The sequence below is a fragment of the Oncorhynchus gorbuscha genome, linkage group LG06 (genome assembly GCF_021184085.1).
Source record: "Oncorhynchus gorbuscha isolate QuinsamMale2020 ecotype Even-year linkage group LG06, OgorEven_v1.0, whole genome shotgun sequence".
Taxonomy (NCBI): domain Eukaryota; kingdom Metazoa; phylum Chordata; class Actinopteri; order Salmoniformes; family Salmonidae; genus Oncorhynchus; species Oncorhynchus gorbuscha.
In genome coordinates this window covers 83233184-83255028 of record NC_060178.1, presented here as the reverse complement: position 1 = coordinate 83255028, position 21845 = coordinate 83233184, and the positions used below count along the sequence as shown (strand labels likewise).

At 38.5% G+C, this 21845-nt stretch overlaps 1 protein-coding gene across 1 annotated transcript in view; it reads right to left on the bottom strand.

The window, feature by feature from the left end:
* Positions 1-1646: 1646 nt before the first annotated feature.
* The window catches only part of tspan15 (tetraspanin 15), a 47165-nt gene continuing 26966 nt past the window's right edge, over positions 1647-21845 (bottom strand). Inside the window, exons 4-8 of the mRNA XM_046354296.1 lie at positions 14701-14796; positions 11649-11765; positions 7930-7980; positions 7576-7692; positions 1647-3032 (exon numbers count right to left, since the gene is read on the bottom strand). Coding sequence (XP_046210252.1) covers positions 2859-3032; positions 7576-7692; positions 7930-7980; positions 11649-11765; positions 14701-14796 — 555 coding nt within the window. The 3' untranslated portion in view covers positions 1647-2858. The remainder of the gene's footprint in view (positions 3033-7575; positions 7693-7929; positions 7981-11648; positions 11766-14700; positions 14797-21845) is intronic.

Sequence of the window (21845 nt, the reverse complement as noted above, 5' to 3'; positions counted from 1 at the left end):
TAGTCTGAGTAGAGTGTTGGGGGCTATTTTGTAAATGACATCGCCGAAGTCAAGGATCGGTAGGATAGACAGTTTTATGAAGGTATGTTTTGCGGCATGAGTGAAGGAGGCTTTGTTGCGAAATAGAAAGCCGATTCTTGTTTTAATTTTTGATTGGAGATGCTTAATGTGAGTCTGGAAGGAGAGTTTACAGTCTTACCAGACACCTAGGTATTTGTAGTTGTCCACATATTCTGGATCAGAACTGTCCAGAGTAGTGATGCTAGTCGGGCGGGAGGGTGCAGAAAACATTCGGTTGAAGAACACGCACTTAGTTATACTAGCATTTAAAAGCAGTTGGAAGCCACAGCAGAAGGGTTGTAATTCCGTTGAAGCTCGTTTGGAGGTTTGTTAGCAGTGTCCAAAGAAGGGCCAGATGTATACAGAATGGTGTCATCTGCGTAGAGGTGGATCAGAGAATCACCAGAAGCAAGAGCGACAGTTTTATTTTTGTTTCATCAGACCAGAGGACGTTTCTTCATAAAAGTATGATGTTTGTCCCCATGTACAGTTACAAACCATAGTCTGGCTTTTGGATGGTGGTTTTAGAGCAGTGGCTTCTTCCTTGCGGAGCCGGCCTTTCAGGTTATGTCTTGTCTATGTCTTGTTTTACTGTGGATATAGATACTTTTGTACCTGTTTCCTCCAGCATCTTCACAAGGGCCTTTGCTGTTGTTCTGGGATTGATTTACACTTTTCGCACCAAAGTACATTCATCTCTAGGAGACAGAACGAGTCTCCATACTGAGCGGTATGACGGCTGTGGTCCCATGGTGATCATACTTACGTACTATTGTTTGTACAGATGAATGTGGCACCTTCAGGCGTTTGGAAATTGCTCCCAAGGATGAACCAGACTTGTGGAGGTCTACATTTTTTCCTGGGGTCTGATTTATTTTGATTTTCCCATGATATGAAGCAAAGATTTTGAAGGTAGGCCTTGAAATACATCCACAGGTACACCTTCAATTGACTCAAATGATGTCAATAAGCCTATCAGAAGCTTCTAAAGCCATGACATAATTTTCTGGAATTTTCCAAGTGGTTTAATTTCACAGTCAACTTAGTGTACGTAAACTTCTAACCCACTGGAATTGTGAATTATAAGTGAAATAATCTTTCTGTAAACAATTGCTGGAAAAATTACTTGTATCATGCACAAAGTCCTAACTGACTTGACAAAACTATAATTTGTAACAATAAATTTGTGGAGTGGTTGAAAAACGAGTTAATGACTCCAACTTAAGTGTATGTAAACTTCCGACATCAACTGTATAGATTTCTGGCGAAAAATTTCAGTATTTTCTCTTAAGGAAAACCAAAGGCATCATGGAAAAAATATGTTGGCTAGTAGACTAATATGGGTTTTGTATTAGAAATGTGTTTGAAAAGGTTGAAGAACGTAAAGTATGTTCATGATGACTAATGGGTTTGTAATGGGACAGAGAGAAAACTGAAGAATAACAATTACACAAATGGAGTATTTTGGGTGAACTAGGCTCCATGAAAGAATAAAATATTTACATCGTCACAGCCGGACACCCTCTGCATGCACATAAAAACCAGCAGGACAGGAAGAGCAACTATACTACAAAGGCTGCATAACATGACTGCAAACATGATTTATTAATTCACCAGATCACTCACTATATAAAATGTTCAAAAGTATTAGTGAGCTCACACACATAAAAAAACAGCTTAAAAGTACAAATAGTTTCATTTTGAAAAAGAAGACCAAAAGATTGACAAAAAGACAGCACCTTAAAAGTTGGTCAAATAAATAACCAGTAGATTTGACTTGAATTAATTTGATGTATTTTGAGCTGAAATGAGTTTGAAGATACGATTTTAAAAAAAGTTTGCCTTTCTATTGTGTGTGTGTGGATTTAAATATCTTTCTGTCTCAGGAGAACAACAATTTAGTTCATTGCCATGGACACAGGCTGCTGATGGAACTTCTGGTCGGAATAAGTATGTTAGCCGTTAAAGCTAGGCATGCAATCCCATACGATAACATTCTTTTAACAGTGATAACAATAATTGGCAGGAAGACCATTCACAGAATGCTGTTCTGGGAAGAGTATGAGTAATCATGAGAGCATAAGCACACATCCATCTTGAACACAGCTTATTGGACATATTGGAGGTAAATATCACTGACTGAGCAAAGTCATACATGTAGATTTCAAACCATTACACAGTACAACATCCTAATAACATGTGGGCAACTGACCATGTGCATGTTATACATGATTAACAACTTTGGTATTCCTAGCTCCTCAAATCAAGCCACATTGAGTGACTGACTAAACTTACCAAATTACATTTGTACTCACAAAACCATTAATGTGTTGAACCCATGACATTGCCAATGATTCTGAAAATAAATAATTGGATTAAGGTAAAATAACCTCCATAAACTTCCCCATAGAAAATATATCCCTTTGAAAAGCTAGAAATATACTTTACAGGACTGGCTAGAGCTACAATCTCCATAAATTAACATTCAAAAGCGTTCAATGTTTTGCTATGAATTAATAAAAAATAAATTTCACCAATGAGAAAAAAAGGCTATTCATAAAAGGCCATACACATTTCATACCTTTCCATCCTACTAAAACCTTCATAATTGAACCCCCGAAAAAAAATTTATCCCTGAATTAAACCAATTAAAAAGCATCTGAACAGCGTCGTAAAATCGGAGCTGATAGCTCCAGTATGTTGGAAGGCTGAGGCAGGCAGTGCATGGCTGTATTCTCTCTCTGAGCTCGCACAGGCACAGCAGTGTTTTAGGCTTATTAGATAAAAAGGAGGCACGCTCAGTCGATCTCTGGCATGCAAATGCAACATTTGGCCATTCTACCCTGCTTCTTGGTTGCCCTGAAGCCACTCCTGTCCACTGTGTCCAACAGTCCATCCTGGTAGTGACCAAACTCAGCGATGGCATCCTCCACCCGCGTGATGTAGAGCCAGCTAACGATCACGCCGAAGAACTGCAAACACAAGGAGATTCAGTGTTATGGATGGGACATATGGTCTTAAACTATGGGCTTGGTGGCAACTAGTTCAATGTATTGTAAGCAGATCGCATATTGGGGCACTTTGTATCTGCAGTCCATTACTGACCACTGCCTTTTAATAAATAATGTCACATCATTACATTCTGTCTTTGATATAAAACACTTTTCCAAAACATTTAAAAGAAAAGTCTGAAGCATGCCTTCTCAACCAACAGCACAAACCTGAAACAGACAAGAACTGCAATTGAATAAACAGGAAGCCGTAACTTTTGCTGATTCTAAAGCTCAAGCTATGTGCTCTTACCGTCAACAGCCCTAAATGTAAAAGTATCCATGTGGGTATATGGCATGTTAAAAGTATCCATGTGGGTATATGGCATGTTAAAAGTATCCATGTGGGTATATGGCATGTTAAAAGTATCCTTGTGGGTATATGGCATGTTAAAAGTATCCTTGTGGGTATATGGCATGTTAAAAGTATCCTTGTGGGTATATGGCATGTTAAAAGTATCCTTGTGGGTATATGGCATGTTAAAAGTATCCATGTGGGTATATGGCATGTTAAAAGTATCCTTGTGGGTATATGGCATGTTAAAAGTATCCATGTGGGTATATGGCATGTTAAAAGTATCCTTGTGGGTATATGGCATGTTAAAAGTATCCTTGTGGGTATATGGCATGTTAAAAGTATCCTTGTGGGTATATGGCATGTTAAAAGTATCCTTGTGGGTATATGGCATGTTAAAAGTATCCATGTGGGTATATGGCATGTTAAAAGTATCCATGTGGGTATATGGCATGTTAAAAGTATCCTTGTGGGTATATGGCATGTTAAAAGTATCCATGTGGGTATATGGCATGTTAAAAGTATCCTTGTGGGTATATGGCATGTTAAAAGTATCCTTGTGGGTATATGGCATGTTAAAAGTATCCATGTGGGTATATGGCATGTTAAAAGTATCCATGTGGGTATATGGCATGTTAAAAGTATCCATGTGGGTATATGGCATGTTAAAAGTATCCTTGTGGGTATATGGCATGTTAAAAGTATCCATGTGGGTATATGGCATGTTAAAAGTATCCATGTGGGTATATGGCATGTTAAAAGTATCCATGTGGGTATATGGCATGTTAAAAGTATCCTTGTGGGTATATGGCATGTTAAAAGTATCCTTGTGGGTATATGGCATGTTAAAAGTATCCTTGTGGGTATATGGCATGTTAAAAGTATCCATGTGGGTATATGGCATGTTAAAAGTATCCATGTGGGTATATGGCATCTTAAAAGTATTCAAGTGCTGTAGACGGCAAGTCAAGTCAGCTATGAAGTGACATTTTAGTTCCATAACTCGTTGACTGAGTGGTCTGAAACTCAGACATAACAGTCTACTCCAAAGTCACTGAACTGATGGCTAATCAAATCTAAGACTTAAATCAAATCAAAGAACTACTGACCACTTCTTCTACCTTGTCTCGATGGCCTGTTTCAAATGAAAGTCGGCCTCATTTTGTTAGACAGAGTCAGGAGTTATACAAGCTACGTGGGAGGTTTCTTCAAATAACTAGATAACACATCGAATGATTAATCTAAACAACAAATAAGCATTAATACCCTCAAATCAATAACCCATGGGAGAACCTTTGTGACCCATGTCCTTTCTACAACTCACTTTTGCCTTCACATAGCTTCAGGTGAGAGATCAATACAGAGGGATCAAGAAATCAATAGAGGGAGTAGACAATGGTCTAAATTATATATATAAAATGCCAGTCAGACGACAATCCTTTTGTTCTACTTTAGCCACATACTATGAAACACAGAAGCACAAAATCTGTCGAAGTCAATACCCTCCAAGTTGTGTTCCCTCCAATGCTCCATATTATTGGACAAATTGGGCACCAAACAGTACATCGAGTGTACAAAAAAATTAGGAACACCTGCTCTTTCCATGACAGACTGACCGACCAAGTGAATCCAAGTAAAAGCCATGATCCCTCGAGGTCACCTGTTAAATCCACTTCAAATCAGAGGAGACCGGTTAAAGAAGGATTTTTAAGCTTTGAGACAAATGAGACTTGGATTGTGTATATGTACCATTCAGAGGTTGAATGGGAAAGACAAAATATTTAAGTGCCTTTGAACGGGGTATAGTAGTCGGTGCCAGGCGCACCGGTTTGAGTGTCAAGAACTGCAAAGCTGCTGGGTTTTTCATGCTCAACAGTTTCCCATGTGTATCAAGAATGGTCCACCAACCAAAGGACATCCAGCCATCTTGACACAACTGTCGGAAGCATTGGAGTTAACATGGGCAAGCATCCCTATGGAACGCTTTCGACACCTTGTAGAGCCCATGCCTGGACGAATTGAGGCTGTTCTGAGGGCAAAAGGGAGTGCAACTCAATATTAGGAAGGTGTTCCTCATGTTTTGTACACAGTATATATAGAATAAATAAAGAATAAAAGCAAAGAGAAGATAATTAAAAGGAAAGTCCTACTTTCTGAATATATAATTGTAAAACATCTAATTTGGCAAGGTATGTAATCAGTAGTCAATAGGTGGACAAATTATTGAAGGGTAGGTGATTCGTCTGTGTCTGTCAAATTATTATGGGAGAAAAATCTATTGACTTGGTAATTTTGTGTGGTGTGACTATGTCAAAATAGCCTAGAATTGCAATCATTTGATTGAAAGGAGTCTTGAAAAGTCTTCAAAATCTTGCTCGATAAACTTATGTTATTTGTATTCATTGTTTTCAGAGAAACAGATTGCATTTGGACACATAGTTAACATGTGACATCATTGGCCCTTCACAGTAGACTTCAGTCTTATAAGCATAACTTTTTTTCTATAAGATACAAGTGGTAATAATGTTTATAATTGAACATAGCTAATTAACAGGAAATTATATGGAGCATGTAATGAACCAAGGCTCCTGGGACCATTATGGAACACGTTCACCAACTGCAAAAAAAAAAAAAAAAAACTTTCCGGATTTATAGTACCTAATTAATCCCAGTTATGGTAGAGGAGCATGGACGTTACAAACAACAAAGTCCTTTAGGTTACTTTACTCAAGGTCACACTTCAACAAAGAGGCTTCAACAGTGAACCTACATGGACAACACAATACATTTCCTCAATGTGTTCAGCCCAAGTCCGTTATTGAGAGGGTTCTTGCTCATGTCCTCCAACCTCACTTACTCCAAAATGGCCTCATGATTAGTTATCAGCTGTAAGTAATGCACTAATCTAGACTCACTGCTGTGCAAATACTGCTCTGTCTTGGCCCATCTATAGCAGAACCAGGTAAACAACATATATCAAAGTGCTGTCTCCATAGGGAAAGTCTGCGAATGGGGTGATGTGTCACATAAACCAAAATGCCTCATCTTTGCAGTGGAGAAGAATTTATAACTGGGAGGCCCATAAAGCATGCCAAACACACTCATATTCTGAATGGACCTACAGTACCAGTCAAAAGTTTGGACACACCTACTAATTCAAGGGTTTATATTTATTTATCATAATTCCATATGTGTCATTTCATAGTTTTGAGGTCTTCACTATTATTCTTCAATGTAGAAAACAGTAAAAATAAAGAAAAACCCTGGAATGAGTAGGTGTGTCCAAACTTTTGACTCGTACTGTAGGTCCAGGATTCAATCCAGTCGCTCTTTGGGCAGCTATGCACCTTTTAAGGGCAATGTTTTCCGCGTTTGTGGAGACCCCATTCATGGGGACATGGGCCTAGACATTTCATGGTGCTCTTGTGTACCTGTAGGTTTGTGTTGCATATAAACAACATAAACCCTTCTAAAAGATAAAGAGTAGTTAGGCAGCAGATGGGGACTTGGCTCACAGTAACGCAATTTACAATAACATTACTCATACCCTAAAAATTGATTTTGATTTTCCTACTGCAGATTGATAGTGGATTAAAGTTCCAGTTGACATATTGTGGTGATGATTAAACTTTCATTTGTGCCAAATATCTCCAAAAAAGCTCATAAGATCTGAGAAACTACTCACAGAATTTGAAGGTGTAAATTCAATTTTGCATATCTGTCCTGTTTTCCCGCTGTGCTTGATAAGATGGACATAGCATTTGAAACCAATGGAAAGTGTCCAATGTGTCAATCAATGATTAGTTTTGAGAGGCAGACATTATAAAGTGATAAGCAAATATTTGTAGGGGCTTCCACTGCAAGCTGTGACTGGGAAGCTGCATCACCCTCTCTAGCTAAAATATGAGACCATTTTAGAAGCTACATTTAAAAAAAATATGATTTAACAAGGGGGGAAAAAGGAAATAGCTCACAATATAACTGCATATTTTCTACCCCCCCCCCCCGAAAAGCAGTTTTTTAAACAATCATGTGGAAACCAGTACCTGTCTCCTGCTACAGCCATTAACCAAAGAGCTGTGCCCATAATATTTCTGTGTGAATCATTACTTGTGTATTGTTGGTGGACATCGGATGTCAGTCTGAAATGGCATGGTGGTTAACTCTTACCTGGGGGAATAAGATGCCAAGCAGCAAGCCAGCCATTATCTTATAGTTATCCATGAACCAGATGAAGACAGCATCAGTACAACCTCTGATGTAGATGACGTTCTGCAAGTCCAGCCTCTAAGCAAGAGGGATATACATTTAAAATGGCAGGCCTTTGTGCAAATCTGTATGACTGATGTGTGTGATATGATCTTTCATACATATGTGATAACAAATGTAAAAAATGAATGAGAAAATGAATGCACTGTCCCTCTGTATGACATCAGTAAACATCAATTTCCCATTTAGACTTTCACAATTCGAAATTGAGACCGTGAGACACACAGAGACAAGATTTTGTTCAGATAGTCTTACCTCTTTGTCAAGGACCTTATATCCACATAGTGTGTTGGTAACTTCATTAGGCTGAAAAGTAAGAACATAATACTAAGTAAAAGTGATAACAGATTTGAGCACATCACTAGCAAGTTACACAAGCATATTTGAAGTTAGGATACATCCCTTGAGGATTATTCAAATAATGAATCATAAATGAGGAATCTTCTCTACAATGTCCACCTGCTTTTCTACAATAGAAAAACAAAATAGCTTGTTTTGAAAGTACATGCATTTCTGTAGGCATGAAAAGTTGTGGAAAAGTTAATAAAATGTATAAACGTGGGAACCCTGTGATTGGTATCGTCTAAACTGGTTGTGGAAATATTAGATCTCATGTCAAAAAGGTTGGGCAACCCTGGTCTAGTTGAACTATTTTAGAGGTTTGGCCCTTGGCTAGTGATTGTGATGAGTGAGAGAGATCAAATCGGTCCCAACATTAGGGAATGAATATGTAGGCTAATATCCAGCCTAAGATCATGTTCAAAAGAGCAACCAATAAATATGTTAAAATGTGAAACATTAGCTAAGACTTCAATTAAAATATTACTAAGTAATGTGACCAAATGCTCCAAGTCTTATTGGAACAAGTTGACAAACATTGCTAAAATCCTAGCTTTGCCCCCCAGGATGTGCATTACTTATTAAGGAGCAAACAGTAGACAGTGATAACTGAGGGAAAACACACAACATGAATGACCCACACCAGGGAAATCTACTCGCTTCAGCTTGGGTGGTTCACAGCAGAGATGGAGTACTTTGTGGAAAACTGGTAAAAAGCTCTACAACTTATAAACCAAACAGACACCTAACTCTCTTTTCATAGACAAAATGATGCTGTAAGAAGCTGTCCATTCTATTTTACTTGAATTAATTCCACTTGAATGATAGAAGGTATACATTATTCAGTGTACTTTGACATAAATATCCCTGAGCAACTGTGCATGTTCAGAAAACAAAATGAGAAGTCTTTCAATCTTTTTGTTCAATAATGAGTTACCATAGGGGAGAACATGTGATATGGCCGTAAGACCATGGGCATTTTGACATGCATAAAAAAACGGAACCTCAGGAAAGTTGCAGAGTAGAGGCACTTTAAATATCAATAGAACTAAATTGTTTTAAACAAAAAGAGCTAAGACAGACATGTTCCAGATTGTTCTTCACTTCAGAGACTGGAATTTTAATTCGGAACAAACGATGCATTTTTTTGTTTCACCCTTTTATATGAAGCCTTGTGAGGTGTCAATATCTGGAGTTTAGAGATAAGATAATACATTCAGCCATGGGGATCCCTGAAGGTTATCTGCTTCTATATCTCAAATCCCAGCAACTATATGTTGAAAATCATGAGCTTGAAAGACAACATGCATCTCTCATTTTGACTTGCTATTTTTACCAATCAGGTTAAAACGTAATCTTTGAGACAGACAAAAGTTTTGCATGCCCATAATAAGATTAATAAATAGACAAAGATACTTTTTTACCTTGCCATTTAAAATCAGGATAGTATAATAGGATTCAGAGCCAGATCCTCCTACAGTGGCATGACAGCACGAGACCCCATCCCCAGCTGCCTGGAGGATGTTATCTTTGTACTTTTTAAGAACACAAAGTGGTTGTCAGTTCTGCTGAGTGACATCCTGTCTGACCAGCTGTGCTCTCAGAGAAAGGGGATCACATTCACAGAAAGAACTCACAAAGCATGGGGTCCCTGTCTCCCCTCTCGGAGGGCTGGAGCCCTTGGACCTTGCCTGAATAAAACCTGAGCTGATGATTCCTTGCCGTTCCTGTCCCAAGTCCACCTGTTTGAGTTGATGATCCTGTGCTGCTATTCCGACTGCAGCTGTGGACGCCTGATCTGACTTCCCCGGGCACGCTACATCATCCCGGAAGAGCATCCCAGAGTCACCTCTTCACCGTTGAAGTTGAGACTGGTGTTTTGTGGGCACTATTTAATGAAGCTGCCAGTTGAGGACTTGTGAGGCTTCTGTTTCTCAAACTAGACACGAATGTACTCGTCCTCTTGCTCAGTAGTGCACCGGGGCCTCCCACTCTTCTTTATATTCTGGTTATGGCCAGTTTGCTCTGTTCTGTGAAGGGAGTAGTACACAGCATTGTACAAGATGTTCAGTTTCTTGGCAATTTCTCAGAACAAGAATAGACTGACGAAGTTTCAGAAGAATGTTCTTTGTTTCTGGCCATTTTGAGCCTGTAATCAAACCCACAAATGCTGATGCTCCAGATACTCAAGTAGTCTAAAGAAGGCCGGTTTTATTGCTTCTTTAAATCAGCACAACAGTTTTCAGTTGTGCTAACATAATTGCAATAGGGTTTTCTAATTATCAATTAGCCTTTTAAAATGATACACTTGGATTAGCTAACACAACGTGCCATTGGAACACAGGAGTGATGGTTGTTGATAATAGGCCTCTGTACACCTACATAGATATTCCATTAAAAATCAGAAGTTTCAAGTTACAATAGTTATTTACAACATTAACAATGTCTACACTGTATTTCAGATCAATTTGATGTTATTTTAAAATGGGGAAAAAAGGCTTTTCTTTCAAAAACAATCATAGTCATAGTGTCAGTGTGGAGCACAGATATGAAAAAAAAACATTTTAAACACCATGCAACTTATTATTTGACTTAAGAACATTGATACTCCTGAACGTATTTAGGCTTGCCATAAGAGGTTGAATAATTATTGATTCAAGACATTTGAACATTTGAAAATGTCTAAAAACATAATTCAATTTTGACATTATGGGGCATTGTCTGTAGGCTAGTGACAAATCTATATGTATTCCATTTCAAATTCAGGCTGTAACATCAAAATCTTCAAATACCTATGTTATTGGTGTTTCTACTCCTACTGGTGTCACAATGTTATATAATTTGTTATTAAAAACTATTTTTAAAAAGGTAATTCAGTTACCATATTAATTGATTTAGAATGGGAAGAAAAAATGTTTTGTTCATTTTCCCCATAATGCGATGCCCAAATGCGACCGTAATTCAAGAACGACCCTACTGTTATATTTAGAGATCAGAACAACACGGAGGGGAACAAATATGGCATAGGAGGCATCTAGAGATGAACAAATCTGAGCTGTACTGATTAATAGTTTTCAACAAGTATGAAAACGTGTTAGGGGACATGAAGAGTGGTCTCTAATCAACCATTCTCTGCTGAAACACCACAATGCTAAACAGTTAAATTATGAGTGCAAATAACCCGAATTGGTTGTACATTTCCATGTTTCTTGCCAGACAAAAGTTTGAATGTGTGATCTTCCCAACCCGAGATTTGTTTAGTACAAAGACACTAAGAAAAAGACAAAAGTGGCATTTGGAGACAATGGTAGCCTCAAGGTTAGAGTCTCGGACCAATAAGAGGAAGGTTGTCAGTTTGAATCACAGGGCTGACACGTAAAAGCAGACTGGAGTGAACTGCAGCCATAGGGTTGCTGGCATCATTATTCCATATGCTTCCTACTGTCATTTTGAAAGAAACTGCTTCAGGGTCCCTGCTCTGCTGAGCTGACCCTGTGCTGCTCCCAGACTGTCATATGTGTGTGAGGTGTTGGGTTGGGTACTGTGACACCAAACAATGCGTTCAAATTGATTTAAATAAATATATATTATATTCTCATTTGCATCATGAGCTCTAATGGAAGAGCAGCACAGACCTTGTTTTCGAGGCAGCAGGTGTAAGGAACGCCACATGCCAGTGGTCCAGGAGCTGTACAGTTATGGTACATGTTCACTTCCCAGTCTTTGTACTCCTGCCCTCCACAACACTTGAACTGTAAAGAACAGACAACGATAAAGCACAGACAGACAAACATAGTTGTATTAATAAATCAAAAACAGTTCTAGAATGATATTCAACATTATGAAAAACCTTGGTTCCTCTTTAAAAACACACAACTTTAAAGGCTTACTTAAGCTGTCATAAACCCTTTATGCCTACAGAGATACACATTGTTTTAAGCAATTCATCCTATACAAGCTTTTTAACAAGTCCTTAAATCAGGCACACAATGTGGCATAACCCCTTTGTCAACCTCTAGCATACCATTTGCTTACATGATTTGTGAAGCATAGACTATGAATGCCTTATAAAGGGTTCATAAAGTTCATAAAATTGTGGATCGTTTGAGCTTCAAATACATTTTCTAACTCTTCTGTTCTGGTACAGAAATGTTGTTTACATGTTGAGCTTTTGTATTAGCATAAAACACAATTTAGGTTTAAAGGAAGTATTTTGCAAGGCTATAATTCAAAGGAGCTGAGCTATACACTGTGAACCTGCTTTGTCTTCAAAGCAAAGATCTGAAAAGGCTCTTAAAATGCCGAGAGCCATTGCTAGTATTTACTCCAATTACCTGGATAGGATTCTCTGAAAGTTTTAAGTACACTATTTCAGGAGCTATAGCATTATGGTTGTAAAAAATAATTTGGTAATTTAGAATCCTGTAAAGTTTCAGTAATAGGATAAATTAACACGATTTTTTAAAATTAAAAGTAATTTTTTGGGATAAATCAGGTATCTTTACCCATTAAATGTATTCCTGAAGAAAACTCACAAAACATTGATGTGATGATATATACACTGAACAAAAATATAAAACCACAACAATTTCAAAGATTTTACTGAGTTACAGTTCATTTATGGAAATCAGTGAATTTAAATAAATTCATTAGGCCCTAATCTATGGATTTCATGACTGGGCAGGGGCACAGCCATGGGTGGGCATAGGCCCACCCACTTGAGAGCCAGGTCCACCCACTGGGGAGCCAGGCCCAACCAATCAGAATATTTTCTTCCCCACAAAAGGGTTTAATTAAATACAGAAATACTCCTATTTCTCCAGCAGTCTGGGTGTCTGGTCTCAGACGATCCCGCAGGTGAAGAAGCCAGATGTTGAGGTCCAGGGCTGGCATGGTTACATGTGGTCTGTGGTTGTGAGGCTGGTTGGACATACTGACAAATTCTCTAAAACGACGTTGGAGGCGGCTTATGGTAGAGAAATTAACATAGAATTCTATGACATTCCTGTAGTCAGCATGTGAATTGTACACTCCCTCAAATGTGAATTGTACACTCCCTCAAAACTTGAGACATCTGTGGCATTGTGTTTGACAAAACTGCACATTTTAGAGTGGCCTTTTATTGTACCATGCACAAGGTACACCTGTGTAATGATCATGTGGTTTAATCAGCTTCTTGATATGCCACACCTGTCAGGTGGATGGATTATCTCGGCAAAGTACAAATGCTCACTAACCGGGATTTAAACACATTTCTGCCCAAAAATTGAGAGAAATAAGCTTTTTGTGCGGATGGAACATTTCTGAGATCTTTTATTTCAGCTCATGAAACATGGGACACTTTACATGTTGCATTAATATTTTTGTTCAGTATATAACTACTGAGTTGCAGTGGCACTGACATTATTGAGTTACAAGAACATGAGGGAGAGAGATCTTGTGTGTGCTTAGGGAGATTAGCAAGTAACCTTTCCTCCAGCAGCTCATACAAGCACTTTCTACCAATTCATGGTTCACCACAGAGACCAAGTAGTCCAGTTCAGATTTATCAGAGTAAGAACTAACCAAGCCAAAGCAACACTAGGCCTACTCTAGAGATCATCAAACAAATACTGGCCTGTGTTAAATGTCAGTTTTAAAAACACACAAAACCTAGAAGCCAAATATACAAGCCAGAAATCAGAGGCTTGAGATGTGTGCATCCATTTGAGTGCTATTAAAATATTTGTTATATTATATATTTGTTGTGAAATTGATAGGTTAGATTACTCGTTGGTTAGTACTGCATTGTCGGAACTTGAAGCACAAGCATTTCGCTACACTCGCATTAACATCTGCTAACCATGTGTATGTGACAAATAAAATTTGATGAGTAAAACACACAATTAAGTCTACATAAATGGCTAGAAAGCAACAAATTTGAAGTCCAGACCTAATCCCAGTTGAGATGTTGTGGCAGGACTTGAAACAAGCAGTTCATGCTTGAAAATCCACAAATGTCGCTGAGTTAAAGTAGTTCTTCATGCAAGAGTGAGCCAAAATTCCTCCACAACGATGTGAGAGACTGATCAACAACTACAGGAAGCATTTGGTTGCAGTTATTGCCGCTAAAGGTGACACAACCAGTTAGAGTGTAAGGGGGCAATTACTTTCACACACAGGGGCATTGGGTGTTGCCCAACTTTTTTTATAAAGTAAGTATGTAATTGTTGTGTTATTTGTTCACTCAGGTTCTCTTTATCTAATATTAGGTTTTGGTTAAGATATGATAACATTTAGTATTAAAAAAAATGTAAAAGTAAAAAATAATTAGATGGGGGGCAAATACTTTTTCACAGTATCCGGATTACTTTATATCATCAGTAGTCCTCCTGTGTAACAACTTATGGAAAAGCAGTATTGCTGGAGAAAATGGGTTCTCTGTAACAGATTTTGTCAAGTTTAGGGGTGAGAATGAGAACTCCAATGCTGCATTGACAGCATCCATCTCTCCCCCAGCCGGTAGGAACCTTCTAATTACAACAAACCACTTTTCCCTTTGTGACATAACCCCTCCCATTATGTCAAAGTGAATAATCACAAATTACATTTGTTCAAGAGCAATGAAAAACAAAGAATCGCAGACACAAAACCTGGCAAACAGTTAAAAAAGAATATCCATTATTTTTTTTCAAACTGAAATCTTACCTTTCTTTGAACAAAGTCCATGATGTTTTTGAAATCCAGATCATCATAGTAATTCACTATTCCTTTACGAATGTTTTTGTTTAAGAGGTCCACAGTCTATGGTGGTGGAAAAGAAAAAGAGGGTGAAATATATTAAGACTGTAGGATTGATAGTGTAGGGAGCTTTAAAACAATTGAGTACATTTTTGTTTATACATTTAATAAGGAATTCAATGCACCAACACTTGAAACTCTCCCTATATTGCTCCTGTCAATAAAAACTACTTTATTGTCCTAAATCCTGGCATAAGCAAATTCCTCAAGACACAAATAGCCATGTAACCTCTTTTTGACAGGATCATGTTCAGACTTGAAACATATCTGTATTGGACTAGGATTAGGATTAATTACAATTTCAAAATGGCATTTTTCTTGCTAACATATGATGGAAGGTCCCCGAGTCGCTGGTTTGCCTGGGAGGGGTCCCTGGGCAAGAAACGTTTGAAAATCCCTGCACAACCTAACAAATGGATTAACTTCACTAGGGTAGGGGGCAGAATTCGGAATTTCGGATGAAAAGCGTGCCCAAATTAAACTACCTGCTACTCAGGCCCAGAAGATAGGATATGCATATAATTAGTAGATTTGGATAGAAAACACTAAAGTTTCCAAAATTGTTAAATGTCTGAGGATAACAGAAATTATATGGTGGGCAAAAACCTGAGGAAAATCCAACCAGGAAGTACTATTACTTTAAAAGGCTGTTTTTCCATTGAAAGCCTATCCACCATACAAGACTTAGGACCCAGTTCACGGTCTCTATGGCTTCCTCTACGCGTGGCCAGTCTTTAGGCATTGTTTCAGGCTTTTACTCTGAAAAATGAGGGAGATACAGCGTTCTGGCCTTACAACGGCAGTCAATCACCCAAGCTAACGTTGGCTAGCTACTTCCAGACACAAATGAGACCACTGACCATTTTACTCGCCCTAGCAGAGCTGGTTAGGCAGTTTTCATGTTAACCAGAGCGTTGGTGACTAACTGTGCTGCTGGAAACAATTTAATTACGCTTTTTTGCAGACGTTTACTGACACCGGCCATATTCAATGAGTGTTGAGGGCTTGTAAACTCATTATTCTGTGTTCTGGTACACTCAGACGAGAGTGCTCTGAAATCGGAGTAGATAGCCAGAACGAATTTACGAAAGCACCCGAATGTCCATTGAGAACGCACACCGACGATACCATTTAGTTAAGCTAAGAATGACGGGAATAATCAAGTCAATAAACGTTGGGTAGTTAACCTATAGTAAATATACTGGCAAGTTTGATGTATAACTACTAACGTTAGGGAGATAGCATATCATTACAGCAGTATGTACCGGTATGTTAGCTGTGGTTCGTATGGACACCGTAGCTAACAAATTGTCAGCAAACATAACGTGTAAGGTAACTTATTTGAAAAGTCATTATTACATTGAGTAGCAAGCTACCACAAGGACACGCTCTATCGACACTGCGGCTTGAGCAGGCTTTTGGTGCACAGTCAATAGCGCGCTGGACTACGGGCAAGAAGGTTGAGTGTTCGAAACCTGCTCCCTGCTTGTTTCATTTGAAGTCGTACACAATTATCAGTTTATTATTTGGTTTATATTGCCCATTGTCAGTTAGAGACACATTAGTACACTGGGACCCAAAGCATAATCAGTGTTGTAACTACTCCTTGGTCGTTAGGGCAAATCTGGTCTGTGATAGTTTTTTTTTCCACACCTATTAGACTATTCTTTAGTAAAGGTTGAATAGTCTATTGTTCAGCTATTAGCCCCCCTCCCCAACTTGAAACAAATTGTTGTTACTCCCATCTCGTTCCTCGCCCTCTTCCACGCATCATTCTCGATTGTGGGCGTGCTGGCAGGATATGGCAGCACTTTCGGTTGTGCCTCAAGAATTCTGCATAGCAAGTTTGTATGAAGGTGTGGTTATTCACAGGCAAATTGTTATATGCTATGGAGGTACATTTTTTTGTTTGTTGCCGAGAGCAAAACTTTATTTTCAATCCAAAATAAAATAGTTCTGAAAGCGAAATCATTTTTTGCAATCAAATATTTTGTAATGGAGCACAAAACTTTATGGATTTTATTCCTCAAAAATATTTTGAGAACAAAAAAATGTATTTGAAAACAAAACTCGCATTCAACCACCCTCCATTTTGGCCATTTTTTGAGTGTCAGTTTGGCTACAACAAATACCGTTCAGCCTTTCCTTCCGACACAAAGGAAGTCATAGCGGACAACTATGAAGGACTGTGTGATGATGGCATCTCAGGTAAGCAGCACTGGCCGTTCTTCCGTCCAACTTCTATATAGGTAGTAGTTACCTCCAGTGTCAGTTCATAACATTCTACCATCCATCCAGTAGAATGATAAATCATGCAATTATTATTCTAAAGCTAACCAAAAGCATTTAGCTATGAACGCCTGTTCTTGCCATTTCCAGGGGAATTCATCTAACTTTCTTTCATGGCAACTCTTAAGTAGGCCATGTCCTATTTGTTTCATAGTCAATATATAATCATATTTCATGACAGTGTAACAGTTAGCTTTTTTTACAGAAGGATGAAAGAACATAATATGGTCTGTCAGGGAATGCTATTCTGATATGTCAGATGAAGGGTTAGGCCAGAATGTCAGGGCCATTAACTTTTGGGACAGGGGGGGGCAGTATTGAGTAGCTTGGATAAAAAGGTGCCCAGAGTAAACTGCCTGCTACTGAGGCCTAAAAGCTAGAATATGCATATAATGCTAGAATATGCATATAATTAGTAGATTTGGATAGAAAACTCTGACATTTCTAAAACTGTTTGAATTATGTCTGAGTATAACAGAACTCATATGGCAGGCAAAAACCTGAGAAACATTGAAACATTGAAGATATGATAAAAACATCCTAAAGATTGATTCTATACTTTGTTTGACATGTTTCTACGAACTGTAATATGGCTTTCTGTCTGAACTGTCGCCTAGACCTGCCGGGGCCTCCTGAGTTTGGATTTGTGTACTAAACGCGCATACAAAAAGGAGATATTTGGACATATATGATGGACTTTATCGAACAAAACAAACATTTGTGGAACTGGGATTCCTGGGAGTGCATTCTGATGAAGATCATCAAAGGTAAGTGAGTATTTCTAATGCCATTTCTGACTTCTGTTGACTCCACAACATGGCGGGTATCTGCATGGCTTGTTTTTGTGTCTGAGCGCCATAATCAGATTATTGCATGGTTTGCTTTTTCCGTAATGTTTTTTGGAAATGTGACACAGCGGTTGCATTAAGAAGAAGTGGATCTAAAATTCCAAGCATAACACTTGTATATTTTAGCAATGTTTATTAGGAGTATTTCTGTAAATTGATGTGGCTCTCTGCAAAATCACCAGATGTTTTGGAACTACTGAACATAACACGCCAATGTAAACTGAGATTTTTGGATATAAATATCAACTTTATCGAACAAAACATACATGTATTGTGTAACATGAAGTCCTATGAGTGTCATGTGATGAAGATCAAAGGTTAGTGATTAATTTTATCTCCATTTCTGCTTTTTGTGACTGCCAGTCCCGTACCTGACTAGAATATACAGTTGAAGTCGGAAGTTTACATACACCTTAGTCAAATACATTTAAACTCAGTTATTCACATTCCTGACATTTAATCCAAGTATTAATTCCCTGTTTTAAATTAGGATCACCACAATATTTTAAGAGTGTGAAATGTCAGAATAATAGTTGAGAGAATGATTTATTTCAGCTTTTATTTCTTTCATCAAATTCCCAGTGGGTCAGACGTTTATATACACTCAATTAGTATTTGGTAGCATTGCCTTTAAATTGTCTTACTTGGGTCAAATGTTTTGGGTAGCCTTCCACAAGCTTCCCACTATAAGTTGGGTGAATTTTGGCCCATTCCTCCTGACAGAGCTGGTGTAACTGAGTTGGGTCTGTAGGCCTCCTTGCTCGCAAACACATTTTCAGTTCTGCCCACACATTTCCTATAGGATTGAGGTCAGGCTTTTCTGATGGTCACTCAAATACCTTGACTTTGTTGTCCATAGAACATTTTGCCACATTTTTGGAAGTATGCTTGGGGTCCTTGTCCATTTCGAAGACCCATTTGCGACCATGCTTTATCTTCCTGACTGATGTCTAGAGATGCTGCTTCTATATATCCATGTAATTTTCCTACCTCATGATGACATCTATTGTGTGAAGTGCACCAGTCTCTCCTGCAGCAAAGCACCATCCACAACATGATGCTGCCACCCCCATGCTTCATGGATGGGATGATGTTCTTCGGCTTGCAAGCCTCCCCCTTTTTCCTCCAAATGTAATGATGGTCATTATGGCCTAACAGTTCTATTTTTGTTCCATCAGACCAGAGGACTCCCAAAAGTACGATATTTGTCCCCATGTGCAGTTGCAAACCATAGTCTGGCTTTTTTTATGGCGGTTTTTGAGCAGTGGCTTTTTCCTTCCTGAGTGGACTTTCAGGTTATGTTGATATAGGACTGGTTTTACTGTGGATATATATACTTTTGTACCCGTTTCCTCCGGCATCTTCACAAGGTCCTTTGCTGTTGTTCTGGGATTGATTTGCCCTTCCTCTCTTTGGCTGGAACAATGGCTGTGTTTTTTCTGTGGCTAGGTGCTGACCTAACATAATCGTTTGGTGTGCTTTTGTTGTAAATCCTTTTTGAAATCAGACACTGTGGCTGGATTTACACCAAGTTTATCTTTAAAATTGTGTAAAGTACTTGTATGTTTGAGGAATTTTAATTATGGGATTTCTGTTGTTTTGAATTTGGCGCCCTGCAATTTCACTGGCTGTTGGCGAGGTGGGACGCTACCGTCCCACATATCCCAGAGAGGCAAGGATGCCTCATGCGGGCTTTAGAATGGTCAGAGGAAGTCTCCAAGCAATGGGCCATCGTGTACAATGGCAAAGAGTTAGGGAGTCTTTGCAGCGTGTAGCTGGTACACGTATCATTGCCAGAATGATCCAGCTTCGTTGCATTGCTCGGCAAAAATACTCTGCTCCAGTCTCTCGTCCACATTGATACAAAGCATACATTGATAAAGTACTAAGATGTAGAATGTCTCCATCAAATCTAAGAAGTTATTTAATATAATAATAATATAATAATATTAACCTGTTGGTGTTAGGGGGCAGTATTTTCATTTTTGGAAAAAACGTTCCCGTTTTCAAACGCATATGCATATAATTGACAGCTATTGATAGAAAGCACTCTAACATTTCCAAAACTGTAAAGATATTGTCTGTGAGTATAACAGAACTGATGTTGCAAGCAAAAGCCTGAGAAAAATCCAATCCGGAAGTGCCCCAGGTTTTGAAAGTGCTGCGTTCCAATGACTCCCTATATGGCTGTGAATGTACCATCAACGAGCTTACGCTTTCTACATATTCCCCAAGGCGTCTACAGCATGGTGACATAGTTTTACGCATTTCTGTTGAAGACTAGCCATATGGAGGCACATTGCGTAAGTGGTCACATGGTGGCTCCGAGAGAGTTTCTCGCGTAAAGTGCAGAGGTAGCCATTACTCCAATCGGTCCTAGAGAAAAAGGAATTGTCCCGACGGATATATTATTGAATAGATATTAGAAAAACACTTTGGAGGGTGGATTGTAAACAATGTTTGCCATGTTTCTGTCGATATTATGGAGCTAATTTTAAACAAATTCGGTGTGGTGGTGACCGCAATTTCCGGGCGATTTCTCAGCCAAACGTGAAGAACAAATGGAGCGGTTTCGCCTACAAAAATAATATTTTGGGAAAAAATGAACTTTGGCTATCTACCTGGGAGTCTCGTGAGTGAAAACATCCGAAGTTCAAAGGTAAACGATTTAATTTGATTGCTTTTCTGATTTCTGCGACAAGGTTGCTTGCTGCTAGCAAGGCATAATGCTATGCTAGGCTATTATAAACTTACACAAATGCTTGTCTAGCATTGGCTGTAAAGCATATTTTGAAAATCTGAGATGACAGGGTGATTAACAAAAGGCTAAGCTGTGTTCCAATATATTTCACTTGGGATTTTCATGAATAGGAATATTTTCTAAGAAGATTTATGTCCGTTGCGTTATGTTAATTAGTGTAAGATGAAAACGGTCCCGTTCACAGGATGGGGTGTCACTAGAGGTTAAAAACTTTTTTATTCTTACTTATTTGTAGACAAAATTTTCAATGATGAATGAAATTGGAGTTGTTCTTCATCAACTGGTAATACATAAATAATGAAGCAGGTTAATAGGTTAAACATTTAACTTTTTTTTTCAAGATACAACATTGTCATCTTTGGAAGTATAGATGGATTTTCAAGGAAGGTAAGTATATTATTTTGTATGCATATTGCATATTTCCCATCACCTAATGAACAACCACAATACCAGTCTGGTGTTAAGCTTTCTGTGCTGTATTAACGTATCCTGAAAATGACATCTGCTGCTTTAGATTGAACGGTCATATCGCAGTCATTGTTTTCATGCTACAAAAAATAAGATATTTTCTTGACTTTCAGAGTGCGAGCTGATCAAAGTATCGGAAATAAAGATATTGCCAGATGTATGTTCATTGTATGTTCACTGTCCGAGGAAGGCCATGGAAGCTTTATTGCTGGAAAAAGTGTCCATAACCAGAGGTAATGAAACTGTTGTGTTCTTTTTCTCTCTTCCTGACTTGTTGTACATAGAAGCTGTCTCACATGCATTTATTTAAAACCCTTAAGATGTCAGCTGCTAATTTTCAGATTTACTAACACTCAGCTATTTTTCACTGGACTATCAAGCCCCTGTTGCTGCCAAGTCATGATTTCCCTGGGGGTTAGCCTTGCAATAACCAAGTGGTGAGACACATAGCCCTCTATATTTAAACGTTTCAGGTACACTCAGATTGGTGTCTGCGTCACAGAGTCAGTAACCACTCACAACTTGCATTTCTATAACCTCGGACCCACCTCAGTGTTCACTATTCATTGAGTAAGACCACAGAGATCAGGTTCTCCCCCCAAAAACCTTTTATTTCTCTCTGTTAGAGTGGACGGCTTATGAAGAGATGTTTTGAGTGCTGCGACATGTCTGTACTACAACTTGCT